This window comes from Saccopteryx bilineata, chromosome 8 (genome assembly GCF_036850765.1).
Source record: "Saccopteryx bilineata isolate mSacBil1 chromosome 8, mSacBil1_pri_phased_curated, whole genome shotgun sequence".
NCBI lineage: Eukaryota > Metazoa > Chordata > Mammalia > Chiroptera > Emballonuridae > Saccopteryx > Saccopteryx bilineata.
The window spans coordinates 41425795-41451894 of record NC_089497.1 but is presented as its reverse complement, the minus strand read 5'-3'; the positions used below and the strand labels follow the sequence as shown (position 1 = coordinate 41451894).

General features: G+C 36.6%; 1 protein-coding gene across 1 annotated transcript in view; it reads left to right on the top strand.

Moving 5' to 3' along the window:
* ATG3 (autophagy related 3) overlaps window positions 1-22225 on the top strand; it is a 31277-nt gene extending 9052 nt beyond the window's left edge. Inside the window, exons 4-12 of the mRNA XM_066240708.1 lie at window positions 1864-1934; window positions 3203-3310; window positions 8985-9034; window positions 11180-11261; window positions 14574-14608; window positions 14851-15006; window positions 15768-15895; window positions 19912-19980; window positions 21957-22225. Of these exons, the coding sequence (XP_066096805.1) occupies window positions 1864-1934; window positions 3203-3310; window positions 8985-9034; window positions 11180-11261; window positions 14574-14608; window positions 14851-15006; window positions 15768-15895; window positions 19912-19980; window positions 21957-22038 (781 nt within the window). The 3' untranslated portion in view covers window positions 22039-22225. The remainder of the gene's footprint in view (window positions 1-1863; window positions 1935-3202; window positions 3311-8984; window positions 9035-11179; window positions 11262-14573; window positions 14609-14850; window positions 15007-15767; window positions 15896-19911; window positions 19981-21956) is intronic.
* Window positions 22226-26100: the final 3875 nt, after the last annotated feature.

The window sequence follows — 26100 nt, the reverse complement described above, 5'->3', positions numbered from 1 at the left end:
TATATAAAATTTAAAATAACATTCATTTTGTAAACAACTAATAGAATTTTCTTCAATATGATGCACAAATTCCTTTTCAGATTTCTTTGTCATAGTCCTTAATTACCTAATTTAAACACATGATACATAGTATTGTAGGGAATATTTATATGGACAGAATCTTCTTTTAGCAGTTGGTAGTTTATAATTCTACTTTATAAATTGTGATAGTTGAAACAACTTCCTTGTAACTTAGAACTCATTTATACCCCAATCCAATGTCCATATTTCCGGCTGAACATCTAAGGTTAAAGGAGCAGTTCATTTTGAATTAGTGCTTGAAACGTAGTATTTCCATGCTATACTTTCATGTCTATTAGGTGCCATCATGACCATTTCTTCTTCCCTCAGAACTTCAGGCATTGCCATGATATTATTGAATTTGACATTTGGGAAAGGTCCAAGGACACCTAGAAGGCTACCTGATTTTATTTTGTGTTCAAATGTTTTGAACTTTAGACTGAAGCTTGAGAAGGCAGCAGGATCCCAAATTTATGATCATGTGTTTGTGACAAACATCATACCTCACTCCAGCTCTGTCCAATTCCAGTAGGTGCCTCACAGAAGATTCTTTGAGCAAATTCTTAATGAAATATTTCAGGGTAGCACTAAAAAATGGAAATGACCCACAGAGGGGGTAGTGTTTAAAAGCAGGTGCCCTGGACTGCTTTGGCATTATCCCAGCTCTTCCGCCTTCTGGTTTTATGGCTGTGGGCAATCATAAGGTTGGTTTTTGTTTGTTTGTTTGTTTGTTTGTTTGTTTGTTTTTGGTGACAGAGTCAGAAGGACAGATGGGGACAGACAGACAGGAAGGGAGATGAGAAACATCAGTTCTTCGTTGTGGCACCTTAGTTGTTCATTGATTGCTTTCTCATACATGCCTTGACTGGCGGGCTACAGCAGACTGAGTGATCCCTTGATCGAGCCAGCGACCTGAGGCTCAAGCTGGTGAGCTTTTGCTCAAACCAGATGAGCCTGCTTTCAAGCTGGCGACCTCTGTCTTGAACCTGGGTCCTCCACTTCCCAGTCTGACGCTCTATCCACTGCGCCACCACCTGGTCAGGTTATCTTTAGGTTCTTGTTTATTTACCTATAAAAGGGGGATATTGACATTGCCCACCTCTTAGGGTTCTGAGGATTAAATAAAAATAGTGGTGTTAGAGTTCTAAATCCTATACTTAATAAGCACTTAATAAGAGTTTTTTTGTTTATTTTCAGTTATTCTTAACATCTAGTGATTCAAAGCGTCTTTTTTATAGTTTAGTTCCAATTTTAGAAGAGTGGTAGGAGCAGGGATCTTGCTAACTACCTACTTTGGTATGTAATATTATGCAACTATTTTTCTGTCTCTTGGTTTCAAGATGAGCATACTTTAGGATTAAAAATGTGAATGAGCTTATAAAAAAAAACTCACTAAGGAATAACATTTTCTTTTTGTTTAGAGGTAAACATAATAGTTGTATTTTATATTTTTGTCTAATATACTGTTCACAAAAATTAGGGGGTATTTTATATGATAGCTTCATACTCATTTTGAAATATTCCCTAATTTTTGTGAGCAGTAATCCAAATTCTCATAGATCAGTCTGCATCTCTTAGTACATTTCCCCTACAATATTGCTATGTTCCTTGATGCCCTGACATGTATCACTTATGGCAGCCTTCCCAAACCAGTCCTAAAACAGTTAAACAGTTTTCTCAGGAGTGTGGATGATGTAGTTTTGGGATTTTTGAGATCATATATCTTCTGTTCTGCCTTTGCCTTAAAAGTGTGTGTGTGTGTGTGTGTGTGTTTTGATGCTTTTCACTCTTTTTTTTTTTCAGGGCTACAGGTGAAGAATTGAAAGTGAAGGCATATCTACCAACAGGCAAACAATTTTTGGTCACCAAAAATGGTAAGAATTATGTTGCATATATTAGTAAATTTTGTATAAAGGGTTACTTTTTTCATTCTTTGTGTTTTTTTAATTTTTTTAAAAAAACCTTAGCTCTTACTGATCTTAATTTGTGTTTAAAGCTGTACTTACAGCTGCTTTCAGACAAATTTGGAAATTTAATGAAGCTCTGGGTTTTCTATTGTTAAGGTATTTTCTTTATTTGATTTTTCATCTCCTTTTTGCCAAAATTGTCTAGTTTTAAAATACGGAGAAAAAGGGCCTTAGCAGAACTGGACTTCTTCTCATTGGAATTCTTCTTTAAGTTGACATCATAATTTTTTTAGCTATTTGATTTTGATCGTTAAATTTAAATTTTTTATGAAAAATGAAATTGATCCTAAATTTGACTTCTAAAAGTTCAAAGTTTAAGCTTTTATTATCCATAATATTATTGAAAGACTGCCTATATGTACAATAAGTTTTGAAACAGATAACATATTATATTTATGAAGTTAATTTGGAAACAACACAAAAAAGTTGTTATTGTCCTTATTGAACCAGGTAATAATATAAGATATTGATTTCCATTTTACTTTACCCAGTATAGGAAAGGGAAAATATGTACAAAACACCAGTTTCTTCTTTTTTACAGCATATTTTTTATTAGGATTAAGCACTTAGATCCTGCTTGTTTTTAAAAAGTCAGGATATGTTTTTACCTTTAATTGTTCAATTTTAGGCTTATATGAATAATAATACCGGTTAATTGACGTATTTGCTATGTGAAAAACTTGATACCAATATTGTGTAATAGAGTAAAATTTAGCAGTGAATTTTTCACTGGATTATCTATTATGAATAGCTGGATATCCTACCACCTCTGAGAATGACAGATGGCGCCTCCATGTTCAGATAGCTACTAAAATAAGGTTTTATTCATTAGCATGAAGTTGAACAATGTCATCTCTGACTTCAGCTTGCAGTTTTCACAGACCATCAGGGTAAAGAATTTATAGAACACCCCAAGTAGATCTTTTCTACTTGTCTTCTAAAAAGTAGAAAAGTAAAAAAAGCAAAAGTGATTTAGGGAAAGATAAATGTGGTCACATAATTATGTGTCTTTGGGCTGAATATAATTTTTTAATCACTTTCATTAGAAGTGAGTTGTAATATTCATTTAATATTTTGGTTATAAACTATATTTTATGGTATAAACTTTCTTTTTTTTGCATGTATAGGAAGCAGATTATGTACTTCTAATGGTATTTGCCATTTTGTTTTAATAGTGCCATGCTATAAGCGATGCAAACAGATGGAATATTCAGATGAATTGGAAGCTATCATTGAAGAAGATGATGGTGATGGAGGATGGGTAGATACTTACCATAACACAGGTAGGAGGCAAATAAAATTACATACATTTGGTTTACATTGTTTTAAATTATTTTACAGTACATATATATATATATATATATTTTTTTTTTTTTTTGTATTTTTCTGAAGCTGGAAACGGGGAGGCAGACAGACTCCCGCATGCGCCCGACCGGGATCCACCCGGCACTCCCCCAGGGGGCGATGCTCTGCCCACCAGGGGGCGATGCTCTGCCCCTCCGGGGCATCACTCTGTCGCGACCAGAGCCACTGTAGCGCCTGGGGCAGAGGCGAAGGAGCCATCCCCAGCGCCCGGGCCATCTTTTGCTCCAATGGAGCCTCGGCTGCGGAGGGGAAGAGAGAGACAGAGAGGAAGGAGAGGGGGAGGGGTGGAGAAGTAGATGGGCGCCTCTCCTGTGTGCCCTGGCCGGGAATCGAACCTGGGACTTCCACACGCCAGGCCGATGCTCTACCGCTGAGCCAACCGGCCAGGGCCTGTTTTACAATATTTTTATAACAGCTTTGATTTAAAACAAAACAAAGAAGAGCATACATAGGGCACAGTAGACTTTTACCATAAAAGAAGCTGTAGGAGTCTGACAGGGTGGTGGCACAGTGGATGGAGAGTTGGACTGAGATGCAGAGGACCCAGGTTCGAAACCCTGAGGTTACCAGCTTGAGCATGGGATCATAGACATGACCCCAAAGGTTGCTGGCTTGAAGCCCAAGGTTGCTGGCCTGAGCAAAGGTTCACTCACTCTGCTGGAGCCCCCCTGGTCAAGGTACGTATAAGAAAGCAGTCAATGAACAACTAGGGTGCCGCAGCGGAGAATTGATGCTTCTCATCTCTCTCCCTTCCTGTCTGTACCTCTCTCTGTCTCTCTCTCTCTCTTGTCAAAAAAAAAAAAAAGGAAAGCGTAGGACAAATGGGAAAATATGCTCTTAGTATACCATATTTCTGTAGTACTGCTATTTAAGGGGCAGTTTGAAAATATCCATATTATTTTATTTCTAAAGAATGAAAGCAAGCCAATTAGACATACTGAGTATGCCTACTGTTTTGCTTTAAAGCCCTATTTGCATGTCATTCCATTGCTAACTGATGAGCTTTAGGACAGGACTCATACTCTACTCATACTCTTTACTTCAAGACCTGGCATTTAGTAAAAGTATTGAATAATTATTTGTTGAATGACTACTAAGAGATTTGTAAGGACTGTAAGGACCAGGAAGGTAGAGATTCTTTGTTGAAGCCTCAATATCTACATAGTATCTGATAAAGAAATTGTTCAAAATTTTTTCAACGATTGGACTAAATTTAAGCCGTTCGTAAGTATGTGCTTGCATAAATTGTTTAGAACTCCAAATATGATTTTTTTATTTCAAGTCCTAAAAACCTGTTTTGCCATTGAACTTATACATTGCATTGACTGTGTAAATGCATATTGTTATGTGCTACTATAGCTAACTACCATTTATGACTTAGATTTATGAAGGAAGTATGTTCTGAGTTTAAATCTAGGATACTAAGAATAAGTTTTCTCCCTCCAAGCCCTAGAGAGTAGCAGGTATATTAAAAGTAGGTGTAGAGCAGGGTTTCTCAACCTTAGAACCATTAACATTTTGGGCTGGGTAATTCTTTGTTGTAGCATTTTCTGTACAATACATAATATTTATCAATATCTCTGGGCTCTCCCCACTAAATACTAGTAGCATTCTGCCAGTTGTGCCAACCAAAAATGCCTCCAGGCTTTATCAAATATTCCATGAGGAGCAAAATCGCCGCCCTTAATTGAGACCTACTGCAATATAAAGAGGCTGTGTAATCTGCCCAGGAAGAAGGTACTTTGTCAGTTTCTCCTCTACCCTGGATAAGGCACACTGCCATCTATTTATTTATGGTGATAATAGGCGCTGATTCAGGAGTTGGTCTCCTTGATTTGAAACCCATTTGTTCCTTAATGAGTTGAGTGTTGTTATGTCAAGACCTAAAGAAAATAGCAAATTCAACAACTTTTTAAACCAATTTCAAAAATCATCCTCTTTTCCTCTACTTTTTGATTTTCATCATTGAACTATTCTGCTTTAGTTTTCCCATAACTGGAAGTTGGACAACACATCTGTAGGGAATTGTCTGTTGACTGACTAGAACCACTGGTTATAACACTGCACTGTTTCTGATGTAAAGTTAATGAGTTACTCTGTTGTCTAGTGTATTTTGTTCCATAATCATTATCCTAAAATTTAAGTGCATAATTACAAATGTATTCATTACAGAGATAAGTAGGTGTCAGTCTGATTGGATTGACAAAAATCTGTTACCAAAAATTGACAACTAAAAGAAATGGTTGCCCTGCTGATGTGGATAAGTAACATGTTCACATATGGAAAACAACATATTATTTCAAAGTAGTAATTTGATATATATAGTGTGTCCGTAAAGTCATGGTGCACTTTTGACTGGTCACAGGAAAGCAACAAAAGACAATAGAAGTGTGAAATCTGCACCAAATAAAAGGAAAACCCTCCCAGTTTCTGTAGGATGATGTGGCAGCATGTGCACATGCGCAGATGATGACGTAACACCGTGTATACAGCGGAGCAGCCCACAGCCATGCCAGTCGAGATGTGGATGGTACAGAGGAAAGTTCAGTGTCCTGTGGCTTGCTAAATTCGAATCCATGACCAAAGTGCAACGTGAATATCAGCGCATTTATAATGAAGCGCCACCACATAGGAATAACATTACTCGGTGGGATAAGCAGTTGAAGGAAACCAGCAGTTTGGTGGAGAAACCCCGTTCTGGTAGGATATCAGTCAGTGACGAGTCTGTAGAGGCTATACGGGATAGCTACCTAAGGAGCCCTAAAATGTCTGCATGAGCCCACATCGAACTGCACTGAATAGGTATGAAACTGGGAGAGTTTTCCTTTTATTTGGTGCAGATTTCACATTTCTGTCGTCTTTTGTTGCTTTCCTGGAACCAGTCAAAAGTGCACCATGACTTTACGGACACACTGTATAATAAGTTATAACTAATATTTATGAGTGATACCTTAAAATTTCAGGTTTAACTCTGTTCTGGTTTGATGAAAACAGTGCTTCCACTGACTCACAAAGTCAAGTGCCTGGTTCCTTGTCATCTTGGTTTTTGTTTGCTTGTTTCATCTCTGCTTTATAGGTTTGATTTCTCTTAGCCCTTGTATTAGTAGTGGTTCTCCAGAAAAATAGAATCAAACAGCATATGGATATAAATAAAGATAAGAAGTTGTAGATATAGATATAGATATAGATATAGATATAGATATAGATATAGATATAGATAGATTTATTTTGAGGAATTGGCTTACATGATTGTGGGAGTTTGCAAGTCTGAAATTTATGCCACAGGCTTGCCAGCAGGCTGAAGACCCAAGTAAGGGTTGATTGCTGCAGCTCAAGTCTAAAGGCAATTTGGAGGCAGTATTCTCTTCTTCCTGGTAACTTCAAGTCTTTTTTCTCTTAAGGCCTTCAATTATTAGATGAGGTCTACTTGCTTTATAGAGGGTAATCTGCTTTATTCAAAGTCTATTGATTTAAATGTTAATAACATCTAAAATATACCTGCACATCTACATCTAGACTTTTGGTGTTTGACCAAATATTTGATCATAATAAGCTAAGTTTATGTAAAATTAACTGTCACAGCCTTTTGAGAATATTAACCTCATTAGAGTCATTCAAAATTTATTTATTTATTTTTTGGGGGCCAGTATGTCCTACCTTTAGAAGAATCTTGTTTATTGGGGTACTACTACATCATGTTTAGTTTGAAAAGGTTTATTTTTTCTGTATATTGGATTCAGTGAATTGTTTTGTAATACCAGTACAACATGTTAAGATTTGGTTTTACTCTTATGCAGTAATCCTACCTATTATATAGTAATTTTTAGAAAAACTATAAAGTAAAAGCTTTATACTAGAGTTATGAATTAGGCATTTTCCATTTGTGAAAGTGACTTGTATTTTGGGGTTTTTTTTGGGGGGGGGTTGTATTTTTCTGAAGCTGGAAACAGGGAGGCAGTCAGACAGACTCCCGCATGCGCCCGACCGGGATCCACCTGGCATGCCCACCAGGGGGTGATGCTCTGCCCATCCGGGGCGTTGCTCTGTTTCAACCAGAGCCAGTCTAGTGTCTGAGGCAGAGGCCATGGAGCCATCCCCAGCGCCCGGGCCATCTTTGCGCCAATGGAGCCTTGGCTGCGGGAGGGGAAGAGAGAGACAGAGAGGAAGGAGAGGGGGAGGGGTGGAGAAGCAGATGGGCGCTTTTCCTGTGTGCCCTGGCCGGGAATCGAACCTGGGACTTCCGCACGCCAGGCCGACGCTCTACCACTGAGCCAACCGGCCAGGGCTTGTATTTTGGTTTTGACATACTGAACAGATATATCAAGATTTCAGAATATTAACAAAGGAGCAAAGCATATTTTATATGTAGGGTACTTTTCTTTAGTATTTTCATCCTTATTGAGGATGAAATTGAGAACACTGGCGCATGCATGTGTGTGTGTGTGTGTGTGTGTGTGTATATATATATATTTTTTCCCCCTTAAGTTTGAAATGGGGAAGCAGAGAGAAAGATTCTCCACATGCGCCTGCCTGACCAAGATCCACCAGGCATGCCCACTAGGGGGCGATGCTCTGTCCATCTGGGGCTCTGCTCCATTGCAAAAACCAGAGCCATTCTGACACCTGAGGCAGAGGCCATGGAGCCATCCTCAGCACCTGGGCCAGCTTTGTTCCAACTGGAACCTTGGCTGTGGGAGGGGAAGAGAGAGATAGAGGGAAAGGAGAGGGGGAAGGGTGGAGAAGCAGATGGACACTTCTCCTGTGTGCCCTGGCCAGGAATCAAACCTGAGACTTCCACACCCCAGGCCAGTGCTCTACCACTGAGCCAACCGGCCTGGGCCTTGAATATATTTTGAATTAGAGAGGCTATTAGCTGGTTTGTTGAACTGCTATATACTTACTGCTACATTCATTGAGACAAGTAGGTTCCGAGGTAGTTGCTTCATTAGGTGCACTGGTTATAGCATTGAACCAAAAGTCAGAATGTGGATTTGAATCCCAGTATTGCACTTAAATGGTTGTGAGGCTCAAGCAATTATTTTACCTTTCTGGAGACTTTATTTCATTGGGGGGAAAAATTATTACCCTAACTACCTCTCAGGATAGTGTTTGTAAGGATTAAAATAGAAAGCCCCACGTAAATGTGATGCTTGGTATTGGTACTTCTAGATGTGCTCGATTTCTGAAGCCAAGGGCATATTAATGTTGGGAAAATTTTGATATGGGTTTAAATAAAATGTAAATATGGGTCAGATAATCTCATCCTGTTTATTTCTAAAAATGGGTATGTATTTTGATTGAGGCTCACAAGGAAAATAAAGGAAAGTAAGTCCATAGTAAATGAGGAATGATAGACCAGGATAATTCCTGGTAAAATACCGAATGGATATGTTTATTTTATTTTTATTTTTTAATTTGAGAAGTACCTTTGGGATTATTTCTAAAAGAGTTCATTTGTAAAAATGCTACTAATATTGCCTCCTCTTTTCAGAGCAGTTTTAGAATTTAGATAATTTCATATGTTTTTATATTGCTTGAATCGGGGGAATGTTTATAACTTAAAGTTATTCTTTTTTGCATAATTTTAAACAGGTATTACAGGAATAACCGAGGCAGTTAAGGAGATTACACTGGAAAGCAAGGTACTGGTTAATTAGATGTTTCTAAATTCAATGACCTACTTATTTACATATATAATTTTTTTTAATACTACTCATATCATTATTCAAATTATATCAGCTCTTTTATATTACAGCTTTTTTCCCTCTCATTTTTCTATATTAACTACCAAAACACTGTTTCCCAGTGCTTCTTTTCCTTAATCTGTCATATGGTTAAGAAAACATATTTTTAAGACTGTAACTGGTAGTTGCTAGTTGAGAAGGCTTCTAAGCTACTTTGAAAGAAATAGTTTTTCCTTTTTAAGTATAAGTATCAAATATTCTGAAAGGAGAGCCTTTTTAAGTAGTTTTATCTACTTGCTGATTAGTAGATGGTAATGATATAGTTTAAATTTTGTAGTTTAAACATTATCTTAAGTAATTTACTCATTACCTCTTGTTTCTTAATTTATTGCTAATGTGTTTGTTTTTTTTTCTTTTTTAATTTAAAGGGAAACTTTAGCATCATTCAGCATCATGACATTTTAAATTATGAGTGGAAGCTAAATCAGTTAGGTTTTATTGTACAATTTTAAGGGAAAGTAAAATATATAATTGAGTGGGATTTTTCTGCTTGGAAGTTTTCCGTTAGTTCAGACTGTATTAGCTTTTCATTTCTAACGAGAATGATTGCAATTGTCCTTATATTTTTATATAGTTGTTTGAAATGATATGCAAAAATAATAGTCAAGTTGCTTTGAGAATAGACTATTTAGACAGAATAATTGTGTTCCTTTTTTCCTATGAAACATTTAACCACAACAGTTTGTGTGTTTTTGTAATTTGGATCTTTTAGGATTCATAACTGGGCTTAACAGGAAGTGTTAAAAACTAAAACAAGGTTTATATTTTTCAGTGTACAATTTAATGCTTGCTAGAAATTCACTTTTATGCTTGCTTAGGGTGCAAGTTCATCAGACTGAGTATCTTTTTGAAATTATACTTTTTGGAGAATTTGAATGACTAAGGAGAAATTGTACAAATGGCTTTGCTGCTTCAAAAGATCTTGTTTCAGTTTTGGGAATGATAAATGATAAAGTAATTTGAATAACATTGTTTTGATAGCTTTATGGGAATTCTTTCAAGAATTTTTACAAGAATAATTAAATAGTGGTTAATATGGTGCTTAGTATCCCATTTAACATCTTTATGTCCTAGTAAAAGATGAATACTTAGAATAATTTGCAACTTCAATATATCCTGTCATTTTTTATTAATATAAAATTTACATTATTTTTTATAATTTAGTGTTTAGAATACTTGCTATTCAGATTTCAAGTATTAATTTTTATTGTTAATTTCCATTGTATTTTACTGTATCAAGTACGAACATCCAACCTTATTAAAATTTCCCACACTGCTTAGTTTGTCAGATGTTGGCTCACCTAGTAATTATGCAGATACTTCTGTGTTTTCACATTTTTAGTGTGATGACACATATGATCTAAGTTTTTAGTAATAAATAAAATCGTACCTAATTAAAATTGTAAATTAAGTAAAACTAGATGTCCAATTTTTGACTTACTGCATTGACTTCAGATTTTTAGAATATTAATTTTGTGGAAATGATAAATGTATATTAGGTTTGGCTTTTGGTTAGCATTATTCTTTTATTCTAGTGCTCGTATAGTTAAGAAATTGAACTGAAATATTATGTGTTGTAATAGCTGTAATTGCTTAATTTAGCCAGTATATTCATAAATTAGAATATAGTTTGATTTATAATAATAAATTTAATATATAAGTATATAGTGATTTGTAAATGTATACCTTTTTGCCCTTTATGTATTCAAGTTAAGATAACTTTTAACTGATTTTTTAATACTCATGAATTGGTTTACTGAAAATATTGTTTTATTGTAAGGCTGGCAACTGTTTTTAAATGGTTAAATGACTCGGGTGCTTTTTATATTGCTTTTTCATATTTTTCAGTTGTGGCACTTAGGATATCACCTTTAATGATTGGTTTCTGAGTTTTTCATCATACTATAGTAGCAGTTTGTTGAGGATAAGAACGGTCTTATCACTTTTATTTTCACTGGTTATTACTGTGCTGGCATGTGTGCTCAGTGTTTGAACTAATGTTCAAATTTAATTTAAGTGACTTAAATGTAATTAATTTCAAAGGACAGTATGAAACTCCAAGATTGCTCAGCATTATGTGAGGAAGAGGAAGAGGAAGAAGAAGGAGAAGCTGCAGATATGGAAGGTATCTGTGTTTCAGATTTGCTTTAATCACACTAGAATATTGATTTAGGAATATTTGTAATTCATGTGGATTAAGAATTCTGCTCCATTGAATTCTAAACTTTAACATTTAACAGCCTAGAGAAGATTTTGTATAGTTTAAATTTAATCAGTGCAGGACTTATTTTGATCTTGGCATCTTCACCTTACCTAGAGTGTAGCCTTGACGCCATCATTTCTACTGGGATAAATACTATAGTCATAAATCTTCAATGCTGGTTACAGCTGTAAGGTACAGATTCTCAAGCTAAGTTTTAAAACTCAGAGCCAAGGGATGTTTGCTCATACATTTTGCATTTCATTTTCCTTTTCAATAACATTATATTGCAAAAACCTTACAATAGTGATTTTTTAACAGGGCCTTTTGAAAACACAGAATCCACTCACTGTTCCTGAGATTCTGAAATGTCTTGCTAGGGTTGCCAGCTAAGAATTACTGCATTCATGAATCATTGTTACAAGAGATCGAAACCCTGTGTTCTGGGTTTCAGTATAGGTCTAAAAGCTAATAGCTATTCAAAGTTTAATATTTCATTTAGATAATTTTTAATACATGTAATGCCTCAGATATTTAAAAATAGATTTAAAAATGCTGTCACCATGGCAACCTCTCTGTTGAATTCAGTCTCTTTATTAAACTTCCCTCTGCATTATTTAATTCTATTAGCCATTTCCTCCCTTGGTTGTTATGACATTGGATTTTCCTCCTTACTTGATTGACTGTTGACTGTTTCTTCTAAATGTTCTGGGGTTCTTTTACTTCTGCCCAGCTGTTAAATGTTGCTATTTCATAGAGTTCCTTTTTTTCCCCTCTACACTCCCAGATAGATTGTTTTCTACTCTTACGGCTTCTGTAATGGCATAGCATGTTCTGGCACGGGAATTAGTGCAACAGGAAAAATGGTATATAAATCACTTTCGATTCTCTATGAGAGTTTAGATATTAATACGTATATAGAGAGTTAGCTGTTGTAAAAAAGAAAATATGAAAATAAAATACAGAAGGCAGACATTTTGAAGGCTGTAAGGTGACTAGATCCTAAAAAGACATAGAATTTATGGTGAGAAAGAGACATTTTATAGCATGCACAGGTAGATGGTGCCAAGTAGAATTGAAGTGCAAAAATAGCAAGTGTTGTTGGTGGCTAAGGTGACAGCATAGCCTAATCAGCAGAGTAGCCTTGATGTAAAAGTACTTTGCAATTTTGTTTTCTAAATTAGTTTTGGGTCACCATGAAACCTAGTTGTAGATCTCTTCCTAAATTCTAGTCAGTCTTGTCTTTGTTTCCATGGTTAACTCCTGTTCTTTGAGGCAATAAATATAAATGAGTTACTTGTAACCAGAATTGCTCACAGCAACCTCCAATACCATCTCTGTATGTAAGACTCCATGTGTGAACCTCCAACCCTCATCTCCTGAACTTTCAGATCTTATTTAGTTTATTTTCCACCTGAATGTCTCATAATTGTCGGAATCACCTTCTTGCCCTAATACTTTTTCTGGATTCCTTCTGTCTCTGAATGGCATACCGTTGTTCAGTCTGGGGTTGGATGCAGGAAGAACTCTATGAGTAAAGTACTGTTTTTGGAGTACAAGCTATGGGACTGCCTTAAATATCTTAAGCTGTTCAGTATGTCTGTATACTTCCCTTGAACAGAATTAAAGAAAGAATTGCTGTACTGTATATGGAATTTTGCTTAAAAAGAGTGTTGATGGTATCTAATACAACAGTTAATTTTCATGTTCAGCAAATATTTATTGAGCAATACAGTATCTATGTATCAGATATTATTTGGTGCTGGAGATAAAGCAGAAAATAGACAAAAACAATACATAAGTGAAATATTTACTGTATTAGATGGTTATAAGTGTTAGAAAAATAAAGGGGGGTATAAGGCAGTCTTAGGGTGGGATGAGTGTTGTAATTTTTAAATAGGTTAGTCAAGAAAAACCTCACTGATTATATGCCTTTGGAGTAAAGCCTGGTAGGAGGTGAGTGAACAAGCTGCTTGGATATCTGAGGAGAACTGTAAGAGCTCAGAGGTGGGGTCATGTGTGGCTTATAAAATCCTGTGACGAGGAGCCTGTGTTCAGGAGAAGTGAGGGAAGCATAAGGCATGGAGTCAGACAGGTGACCTTGGGGAGAGGCAGATCATGTAAACCCCAGACTTGAATTCAGAAGTGAGATGAGAAGCCATTGGAGGGCTTTTCTAAGTAGAGGAGTAACTTAGAATGAGATTTAACATTTTAACAGAATCACTGTGACTGTAGTGTTGAGAATAGACTAAAGGGGAATTAGGATAACAGGAGGCTATTTTGATAATCTAGGCAGAACGTGATGGTAACTTGCATTCAAGTGGTAACATTGGAAGTGATGAGAATCGAAATTCTGGACATATTTGAGGGTGGGGACAAAAGAAATTGCTGCTGGAATGGATGTCGCCTGAGAAGTACAGAGTAGTCAAGTGTGCCTCCAAGGTTTTTGACCTGTGTAGAATCATGTCATTAGCTGAGATGGGGAAAATTTTAGGACTGAAGAGCTTTGGAAGGAGAGTGGGGAGCTCCATTTTGGAATTGTGATATATGTAATGCCCCTTAGTCATTTGTTGGAGCCATAAGTTAGACAGGGATCCAGGTCTATAGTTGGAATAAATTTGGGAGTCTTCAGTATTTAAGACATTGAGACTAATGAAATCATCAAGGGAGTGTCGATAGAGAGGAGAACAAAGTCCAAAAACAGCCCTTCATTACTGCAGAGTTGTTTTTGTTTTTTGTTTTTTAAATAGTTGAGATGATGAAGAGGAACCAGCGTAGGAGATAGTGAAGAAGAAGCTAGTGAGGTGGGAGGGAAGCCCAGAAAATATAGTAACTTAAAAGCGGAAGGAGGTCAATTAAGATGAAAACTGAGACTTCAGCACTAGATTCAGCAAAGTAGAAGTCACTGATGACTTCAATGAGCACGTTTTATGCAATTATATAAATAGCCTTGTGTATGCCTGAGGACTTGAAAGTTTTATTAAGCAATTGGTGTTAATAATAGAGTGTAGCACAGACCAAGCTTTAATATGCTCACTTTCTCTGATCTGGCTCTGTGCCAGGTAAAGTATATTGTTTAGAAATATGTATAGAATTAGCTCACTTATATTTATTCATTCTCTTCACTTAGAAACGAGCAAAAACCCAGTTTTTGATTGATATTCTGAAGTAAATATATTGTTTGGTTTATGAAATTATTTTGAACTTGATTTAATCTTTTGTTGCTTTTTATAACAGAATATGAAGAGAGTGGATTGTTGGAAACAGATGAGGTTTGTAAATTGAGTTTTCTTTAGTTCATCGTTAATGAATAAACTTGGGGGATCAGCATTTTTATTAAGATCTTGATCTTTCCAATAAGTTTTTATGTATACATTGATATAGCATATAACATTTTGAGTTTTCAGTTATATCTCTTTTGAAAAAGAAAAACATAGGGTGGGGAAAATAGATTTTCTAAAATGTCATATTTATACTGATCTTAATGGTTGTAATTTTTCTCTATTATTGCCAGGCTACCCTAGACACAAGGAAAATAGTAGAAGCTTGTAAAGCTAAAACTGATGCTGGAGGTGAAGATGCTATTCTGCAAACCAGAACTTACGACCTTTATATCACTTATGATAAATATTACCAGACACCACGACTATGGTTGTTTGGCTATGATGAGGTAAAAATAAAGAAAAACTTATTTTAATGTAACTATTTTAAATTGTTGGGTTTAATTCCTTCATCATTAGGTATATGGATATACGTATATCATGGCCTTTTAAACTTTAGAAATGACTTGTTTTACAGTTTTATGATTAATATTACACTTGAATTAAAATTCAGTGTGACATCACTACTAAGAATTAAACATAAATAACCTGTTACATATTTATTGCTTGGTGCCTGAGCTTATTTTTCAAAATGTGAGGGAAATTTAGCTTTGTTTGTTGTATTAAATTTTGTTTGGGATTATACCTGTTAGATATGTTAGCATTTACAGAACGATCATGTCACATGGGTTTTTTTTTCCTTAGGACAGAAAACTTTCTTTTTTTTAACTAATCCCCTTAATTGAGTTAAGGATAACTAAAATAAAACTAACTTGTTTAACCTGTCATTCCAATGACTATAAGTGGGGAATGAGAAAGTAAAACAAAATAAGCCTAAAAGATGAGTTATAGTTATAAAATGTTTGGATGAACATGAACCTACTTTTTATGGGATCTTTACTGCTTTAGGTGGTGGTTAATGTCACATAGCCTGATGAACAGTCAGACTCCCCTTTTCCTTCCTTGGTATAAACTTTCTCCCAAATAATCTGGTAATTCTAAATAGTCTAGAATTCTAAATGTGAGAGTTGGGGCTAAATGTATTCTACACATTGAAGTTTAGACCTAAAAGTTTTTAAACAGTAATTTCAAAACTTTTACATGGTTTCAGCAGCGGCAGCCTCTAACAGTTGAGCATATGTATGAAGACATCAGTCAAGATCACGTGAAGAAAACAGTGACCATTGAAAACCACCCGCATCTCCCACCACCTCCTATGTGTTCAGTTCACCCATGCAGGTGTGTATAAGTGTGTGTGTGTACTTCATGGATTTATTACTTGGAGAGTTTATAAGTGTAGTACCCTAACAAAAAAAAAAATTTACTGAATAAGCAAATAAAATTTGTTTTGTATTCCTTAGAAATGTCCTTGTGCTTAAATATATAAGAAAAAGGAGAAAACTTTGCAAACTTATTTTAAATTTAATTCATTAAGAATATTTTTCTATGTCTAATTATGTTGTAGATCTTTGTGAGTATACTCCTTATTATTAGTTCCAAGAAGTTTGATTTTTATTTTTTTATTTAGAAAATTAAATTTAACAGGGTGACATTGATCAATAAGAGTACATAGGTTTCACCTGACCAAGTGGTGATGCAGTGGATAGAGCATTGGCCTGGGATGCAGAAGACCCAGGTTCAAAACCTGAGATTGCCAGCCTGAGCATGGGGTCGCTGGCTTGAGTGTGGGATCGTAGACATGACCCCATGGTCGCTGACTTGAGCCCAAAGGTCACTGGCTTGAAGCCCAAGGTCACTGACTCGAGCAAGGGGTCACTTGCTCTGCTGGAGCTCCCTGGTCCAGGCACATATGAGAAAGCAATCAATGAATAACTAAAGTCTGCAACGAAGAATTGATGCTTCTCATCTCTCTCCCTTCCTGTCTGTTCCTCTCTTCGTCTCTCAAAAAAAAGAGTACACAGGTTTCAGGTCAACATTTCTATAGCATTTGAACTGTTGATTTTGTTGTATACTCATCACCCAAACGCAAATCATTTTACGTCACCTATGTTTGTCCATTCATTCATCCATTTATTTATTTATATTTACAGGGACAGATAGAGAGAGGGATAGATAGGGACAGACAGACAGGAACGTAGAAAGATGAGAAGCATCAATCATCAGTTTTTTGTTGCAACACCTTAGTTGTTCATTGATTGCTTTCTCATATGTGCCTTCATCGTGGGGCTACAGCAGACCAAGTAACCCTTTGCTCGAGCCAGTGACCTTGGGTCCAAGCTGGTGAGCTTTTGTTCAAACCAGATGAGCCCGCGCTCAAGCTGGCAACCTTAGGGTCTCGAACCTGGGTCCTCCGCATCCCAGTCCGACACTCTATCCACTGTGCCACCGCCTGGTCAGGCTGTTTGTCCCTTTTTACACCCTTCCCCCATCCCATTCATCATTTAGACATGGTTTGCTCTATTATGATATGTCTTCCTGTGAATATGGAGTATAAAGTTAACCTTGTGCTTTTTCAAGGTGACCATTTATCTCCTTTTATTGGTTAATAAGGTAGCTGTATACATGCCATTTCTATTCTCCTTTACTCTTCAGTTAAGAACTTTTCAGCTCTACCCAATCAAGTACATTTTATAATTGGGGGTTTTATTTGTATTAGTGTGTTTTCACAGGGCCAAATAAGTGCAGCTCAATCTATGTACAGGCGGTCCTCGGGTTATGACACAGTTCCTTTCCTACAACGTGACATAACCTAATTTTTGGTGTAAGTCGAAACACGGCCTAGCCTAAGTCACTTACTTATCCTAACATAGTTGTAAAATCATAATTTAGAACAGAAAAACACAAATAAGCCACAGGAAAAGAAAAAGAACATAAATATACTATAATGAACACTATACTGTAGTGACAGAAAAATGACAAAAAAATGAATGTAAAAAATATTCCTTACCTTTATTCCTGTGGTTGGCTTCACACACTGAAGGGGCATTGCAAGGTGGGAGAGAGTGACCTATTGGGAGGAGGAAGCTGGAGAGGCAGGAGAACTTGCAGAAGGTGCTGGAGATACTGGGTCAGGTGAATCAGGATTGTCTAAGGAACAGGCAGGAGACTCTGAAGATGATTCTACCTGTATAACAGGTGTTCATCTTGAGAAGCAGCTGATGTAGAGGGTGCAGGATCTGTTGCAGGCCTCTCTGCCCACTTAATGAATTGTTCCAGGCTAGTCTGGAAGGTGATGACTTCTCTTCCAAAATCTGCCTATAGCATTGTAAGGTATCCATAACAGCCAAAACACCCACATCTCAATGTTTCTAAGTTTTTATAAGAATGAGCATCGTAAACTTGAAACATCACTATGTCAAGACTGTCGTAACCCAAGGACCCCTTAAATATGCTTTGTTCTGAAGTTTCCTTTAAAAAAAAAAAAGTGTTGCATGCTAATTTCTTTGTTAGTTGTTTCTAATGGGTAACTTTCACAAAATCATTGAGAAATTCTTGTAACTATATTCCATTGACTAATTCAGTGCAACATTCTAGTTTTCAAAAATTCTTTAACCTCTTTATTCTCAAACTTAATGCAATAAAATGACTAGTTCATTTTTCCAGTTTATGTCAAAAAAGTGTTAATATTGCTGTGAAAAGTAACACAAGTCATTAGTTTTAGTTTTGAATTATCTACTCTAAAAGTTTTCCATTTTTGATAGTTTTAGTTTATTCCTCTTGGTTTGAGGTTTTAGAATGGTGCTTATTAAATTGAGACATGCCTCTTCATGAAGTGTAAATTTTACTCAGTAAGAGAGATAAGTAGTTTAACTGGAAATTATTAAACATTTTAATAAATTACTATATTATGGAATAGAATGTAAATATGGCAAAGACAAAACAAAACTGGTGGCTTGTAAAATGGGACTTCAGGGACATTTTAGACCTTGCTATTGGTCACCTTGGATTGTGCCTTTCTAGCCTCAAGGTTAGTACATTTACTCTCTCATCATCTAAGTTTAATGCCTCTGACCTGAAGGTTATATTCATAAAAACTTAAGCAACATTTTTAAAGCCAGCATTTATATAAAAAATGATTCATTACTTTTGTATGTTGCCTTTTTCTCAATTTGTGTGCCTGGGCACTTATGTTGATATCACTCTTTTTGTAGAAAAGATTTGTGGATAGGACAAAAACTTCAGATAAAATATCACTGTCTATATAAAACCAAAAATATTCCATAATAGAATCATAAATTTCACAGTACCAGTGGGGACAAAAGAAAAAATATAAGCCTCATTGACTGACCAATTAGCTTTTCTTCTAATTCAGTTTTGGCTTTTTCTCAGCTAAATATTTAAAGTCAAAATCACAGCATTACAAATATCTTCCTGTTTTCTACCAACTGTGAAATCATGTAGCTTTTTTGAATTTGCCTGGTTTGATTATTTTTTTGTTTGTTTGTTTCCCAACAGACAGCCCTTGCTCTGAAGTTCTGCCCTGGCATGATTTCTCTTTCTCTGGGTTTTCTGACCTCTCCCTGTATAGCCCCCCAGCCTTCCACCCCATTACAGAAAAACTAACTGGTGCCATTCTGTTCATGTGTCACTAGCAGAGCTTTTTAAAATGACCCCATCTCCCAATAAAACTGTCTTCATGACTCAGCTGTTTGTTGGGGAGTAGGGAGAAAATCTTACATGTGTCAAACCAGCATGACTAGTATTTCCAGGGCCTGAGTGGAAACAGTGCAAAATTAAGAAAATAGACTTAAAGAATTAAAAAGAATGGGTTCGGGAAGGCTCTGCAAAGCTGATAGCTGAAACAGGCCTCACAAAGTGCATCTTCCTTTATTTATAGGGCTAAGTGGAACATTAGCAAATCAATGAGATCTTTGATTATGTTTCCAAGGCAGCCCAAGAATTTTACCAAGTGCAGAAAACCCCCATCGTACATTAACATCCTAACTTTACACAAAGAAGAAACTTGCCTCCAGTCTTTCCGGTGAACATGGGGGTCAGGACTAGTATGAGGTGTGGGGAAGGGCTTAGCCCTTTGCACCTTCACAGAACAAGTGAGATGGGGGGTTGGGCAGACTGGCAGCTTACAGCCACTTCCTCAAATCTCTGTCCCCCAAAAATCTAAAGGCCCAAAACCCTGTTGGCTTTTTGGTCCCCGACACCTACATATAGTGTAACTATTATATATTAAAACCAATTCACTGACAATAAGGTAGATTTGTTTACAAAGGAATACCTGCTTCTCTTATTTTGATTTAATTGACCTATATTAATAAGATTGGTTCTTTTACTTTTAGGCATGCTGAGGTGATGAAGAAAATCATTGAGACTGTTGCAGAAGGCGGGGGAGAACTTGGTGTTCATATGTATCCTTACCTGTTTATGTGCTTAGTTGCAAATTGGCTCCTAGGATTTTTTTCTCTTCCTCTTTTTAGAGAAGTAAATTAGTGTAAACTTAATAGCACAGCACCTATAACTTGTTTTAGCCCCTCATATCTGGAAGTCTTTAGTTTATTCTGAAAATGTTATATTATGATTATTCTGCCTTGTTCTTCAATTGATTAACACATGTTCCTGTGTGTGCCAATTAGCTGTGCCTTGTAATAGACACTGAAACAAGTTTGCCAAATGCAGACATTTTCAAAGAGGCAATGGTGAAGAGAATAAAACCATTGCTCTTGATGAAAAAGGAAGTCAGTGGGCTTAATTTAATTTATTAATGAAAGATGAGTGTTCCACTAATTCAGAGGATAACACATGTGTATCTTTCCTCTAAATATAATTCCAACTTAACGTTATCAAAAATGTGCTTTCCCTTCAGATAGAAATAAGTTGACTTGTGGTAGTCTGAGGTCTCTGAAACAAGAACTCAAATAGGTTAATTAAAAAGTAATGTACATGAAGCAAATTTCAGAAATTCTTAAAATATAGTACTTTTATTTTCTTTTTTCTACAAGAACACCCTTCTTCTACCTTACTGTTGATTTTCTTGTGGTGTTGACTCAGCTCTTTGAGGTCATCAAGATAATTAAGTTAAATAAACTGTTGAATCCTGAAATACATGTGCCCATAGCATGGATTCATCAAAAGCACCAAAAGTCAATGATTTAGATGCCAAATAGCTTGAATTAGTTTGGTGCTAAATTGATATTAGATATAGTGGCTCATGCCTGTCAGTGTTAGATGTAGACTAAGGTCATTACTGTCTTAGAACTACATATAACCTGAGAATTGCAAATTAAGTATATCCCTCAGAGGTACATTGAACTAATTTATAGTGAAACAAACTAAGAACTTTTGGTCCAAACCGGTTTATTATTATTATCATTTTTTTTATTTAGTGAGAGGAGGGGAGGCAGAGACAGACTCCCACATATGCCCCTACTGGGATCCACTCGGCAAGTCCACTAGGGGGCGATGCTCTGTCCATCTGGGGCCCTTGCTCTGTTGCAACAGGAGCCATTTTTTAGTGCCTGAGGCGGAGGCTATGGAGCCATCCTCAGCTCCCGGGCCAACTCGCTTTAATGGGCAGCTCACTCTAATCGAGCCATGGCTGCAGGAGGAGAGGAAAAGAGAGAGAGAAGCAAGAAGGGGAGCAGTGGAGAAGCAGATGGTTGCTTCTGTGTGCCCTGACTGGGAATTGAACCCGGGACATCCACACACTGGGCCAATGCTCTACCACTGGGCCAGCCGAAAACAGATTTAATCCTGAAATCCTATTATGCATAATTTGAGCATTCATCTCTGTGTTAGAGGCTCCTAGCAACTTAGAAGACTCAATCTGTATTTTAAAATTGAACCATCAAATTCCTGAGTAAAAATTAAGCTTTTAATGTTTCCAGATATAATGGAACATAGAAAAGACTTCAGTATTTTATTCAAGATAGTCTAATTTAGCAGATTCTATGGCAAATACATATACACCAACCTAAAATCAGTTCTTGTAGATTTTCACTTATTTTTTTCTCTTTTGCTTTAGTGCTTTTATATTTTTTACTCTGTCTTGTTTTCTAACATACTAAAGCAAATTTATAGACAGTAGAAGAACCATTTTCCAATCATTTATCTGTGGACAACCTTGTCTTCATGTTTATACCAAAATAATTGGGCTTGTATGAACTCTTATAAAAAATTTTCGCATTCAAATAGTAAATGAGAATGGGAAGTTGAGAGCCTCAAGTAGAATAGACACATTTACATGAGTGAATTTAAAGTTATGCTTGATTAAGATTTCATCTTATGCTTTTTTCTAAGAAAGTATTGCTTAATAAAAGATAATTATGATATTAGCTTAAATCATAAAGCTGTTCACCATCTATTTTCCTTAGCCAAAGATCTGTAGGTATCTTCTCATTTTCTTGAAATTTGTACAAGCTGTCATTCCAACAGTAGAATATGACTACACAAGACACTTCACAATGTAATGACGAGAGCGTACAATCTATCCTAATTATTGGTTCTGATTTTTAAACAGTTAACCCATAGATGTGACCATTGACCATATTCACCAATATGTACAATTTCTCTAATAAAGAAACTTATATGTTTATGCATTAAATAAAAAAGTTCCCACTACCAGCCTCATTTGTTTAATAAAAATGAGTGTAAAGAGGTCATTTTTCTTGCTTATCAAAAGATGATAGACTATTTTCCTTAAATAACTCTTTAAGTGAAGAAGTATTTCATTTAAAATGATAGAAATATTTTTGGTTTTATGAGGAAGGTTTTCGAACGTATGATGGTGTGAGAACAAGGCCTAGAAAATTCTGCAAGCTAGACTCCTTTTCCTCTTCCTCTTTGTTCCTCTCTTACCCTCTCCCGAGACTCCTGTCTACTAGTAATTAATATTTATGAAGCACTTACTGTGCACCAGGGAATATGCGAAGTGCTGTTACTCACCTTGTTTCCTGATTTTTATTAAGTTGATAGTACCAATTTTTTTTTTAATTCAGGAATATTTCTCCTATCGTGATTGCCTGGTGGAATATTAGAATTTAAAGGGATGCCTTTGTTTTCTCACATCAGTTTATACATCTGGGTATAGGAGTTCAGACAGTATGTTCTACTTTGAGACACACATTAAGAGCCAAGAAGTAAAATCTGGGCCCTTTGATGACCCTTTTACATTCTCTTTATATTCCTACAATGCCTCTTGTTCCTGTTCTTTCTACTCTGCACAGAATTGACTAAATCTGCCTTTAAGGAACCTTAGAGGTGTTTTGTTTGTTTCTCAGCATTCAAGAATACTCGTCTTACCGTTAATACTTTATTTTTATTCTTTTTCCCATTGTAATCCAGTTCTTGTATTGCAAGGAAATCCCCATAATGAAGAGAATGACTGGATTGGGTTAAAGTGGTGTTTGATATAGTATAATATAGAGGTACAAACATGGACATCATCTTTTAATGTACTGCATTTACCCTGCTTGCTCATGTGGCCAGCAAACTACTTTTTATTTTATTTTTTAAATTTTTTTTAGTGAGAGGAGGGGAGGCAGAGACAGATTCCCACATGCATCCCGATCAGGATCTACCCAGCAAGTCCACTAGGGGGCAGCGATGCTCTGCCCATGTGGATGTCTTACTCCACTGCAACCCTAGCCATTCTTTAGAGCCTGAGGCGGAGGCTCTGGAGCCATCCTCAGTGCCCAGGGACAACTCACTCTAATTGAACCATGGCTACAGAAGGGAAGGAAAAGAGAACAGAAGGGGGGGGAGGGGGGGGAAGCAGGTGGCTGCTTCTCCTCTGTGCCCTGACTGGGAACTGAACCCGAAACATCCACAAACTGAGCCAACACTACCACTGAGCTAACTGGCCAGGGCTGCTCCTTTCATAATTTAAGTGAATCTTACAAATGGACTTTACTGAAAATTTTGATTTTTAATATCATAAATGATACTCAACATGAGATACTATCACATTGTCAGTATTTTTCTCCCAGTTAAGTCTTATTTATGAAAAGTACAATACCCTCAAATCTTTTTTAAATTTTTTCTATTTTAATTCCAGTTGACATTCAATATTAGCTTCAGGTACACAGCATAGTGGTTGGACTTTTATATAATCTAATGAAGTTATCCCTGATAGGTGTGGCACCCACCTAACACCATACATACTACAATATTATTCACTGTTTCCTAGGCTGTGTTTTACGTCCCTGTGACTAAACTGCCAGTTTGTACTTCTTGACCCCTTCACCTTTTTCACCCAGCCTGCTGCAACTCGCTTTCCATCTGGGGACCATCCAGTTTGTTCTCTGTGTCTGTAAATTTGTTTTTGTTTTGTTTGTTCATTTATTTTGTTCTTCACATTCCACATATATGTGAAATATGGTGTTTGTCTTTCTTTGACTCATTTTACCCAACGCACCCCCCCCCCCCCGTCTCTCTTTGTGTTCATGGGGGATATTAGCAGTGTTTTATTCTAATATCTTATTTTGGTTTTACAGTCATGTTGGCCTCATCACAGAAGTTGAAGAGTGTTTCTCTTCCATTTTGTTGAAGATACTGTATAGAATTAGAATTTGTGAAACAATCTGGACCTTGAGAGTTTTTGGAAAGTCTTAAACATTTAATTTTTATTTTAATTTTAGTACTATTGATTCTTAAGTTTAATAACTTGTGTATATTTTGAAGGAATTTTGTTCTGTAGTGCAGATGGAAGGGAAAGATTCTGGTGAGGTTTCTGCCCCTCCCTCCGAGCTGCTGTTCCCCTACCCCAGGTCTGCCCTATAATAGACACTTAGGGGTCTTGCCTGATCTTTTCTGTGAATGTCAGGCAGAGTCCTTGGAGGAAGAGCCTGTAAGAGTTTGTGGAGTCCTTCAATGTCTTCAGCCTCCAGGGTTTACACTGTTCTGCCATCTTACCTGCACCTCTGCCTGCCGTTCCAGCTGCAGTGCCTTGGGGGACTGTGCCGCTTCTCTTCCTGCAGAGGAGATTTTGGACCAGTTATTTCCTCTGCAACCTCAGGTCTCCTGTTGGTTCAAGTTTAAAATCTTAAATTTGAAGCTTGCCTGACCAGGTGGTGGCACAGTGCATAGAGCGTTGGCCTGGGACGGTAAGGACCCCGATTCGAAACACTAAGGTCACAGGCTTGAGCACGGGCTCATCTGGCTTGATGGGCTCACCGGCTTGAGCGTGGGGTCATAGATGTAATGTAACCCCATGGTCGCTGGCTTAAGCCCAAAGGTCACTGGCTTGAGCCAAAGGTGGTTGGCTTGAGCAAGGCGTCACTGGCTCAACTGAGCCCCCCAGTCAAGGCACATATGAGAAAGCAATGAACAGCTAAGGTGCCACAATTATGAGTTGATGCTTCTCATCTTCCTGTTTCTCTTTCTTTCTCTCTTATGCGCTAAAAAAAAAAATTTGTGGCATATCTGCCTTTTTTTTTTTTTTTTTGCTGCAGTGTTGGAAGCAACATTCTTTCTAGCTCTCTACATCCCATGTCAGAAGTCTCTCAGTTTCTTAAAATACCAATTTATTTTCAAGATACACTTCTCAGTTAAGCCAATGGTAGGAGAATGTTTATTTTGACAGTTGCAGGTAAATGATTTAACCTGGAAGTACATGATGATGTCATATACAGTGTACTAAGTATTTGCCATATAACATGTTCGTTGCTTTACATTTTTAAACAGTTTAAAAAATAGTATGTATTTTAAATAATTCAAGTCAATCAGTGATTTCAGAGCTCCCAAGTACTCCGCAAAACACACTTGACTAAAGAATGCATAGTTCATTTTGTGTAATTTAGGCTTCTATTTCAAGAAAGGAGAGACAACCAAGCAACTTAAGTCTAGATTCTCCTCAAAATACTAGGTAAGAATAGAAGGCTTGTAGAGGAATTCTGTAAAAAGCACATGAGCCCTCATAATTGATTCATAGGTAAAGCTTACTAAGTTACAGAATGGAGACGTCTTTGTATCTTTTTTTCCTATTTCTAAAGACTTAAGGGAGCATATTTTTGCAGTGAAAAATTATCATATATATGTCTGCAGTGAGGTAAATCTGCCCTGATTAGCATATAGAAACTCTTGTGAAGGGTAGAATTATAAACTTCCTAGAAGAAAATGTAGGAAAATACCTTATGATATAGGATATAGAAGGGCTTCTTTTTTTTTTTTTTTTTTTAAATAATTTTATTTTTTTAATGGGGTGACATCAATAAATCAGGATACATATATTCAAAGATAACAAGTCCAGGGTATCTTGTCGTTCAATTATGATGCATACCCATCACCCAAAGTAAGATTGTCCTCTGTCACCTTCTATCTAGTTTTCTTTGTGCCCCTCCCCCTCCCCCTTTCCCTCTCCCATTCCCCCCTCCCCCCCGTAACCACCACACTCTTATCAATGTCTCTTAGTTTCACTTTTATGTCCCACCTACGTATGGAATAATGCAGTTCCTGGTTTTTTCTGATTTACTTATTTCGCTTCGTATCATGTTATCAAGATCCCACCATTTTGCTGTAAATGTTCCGATGTC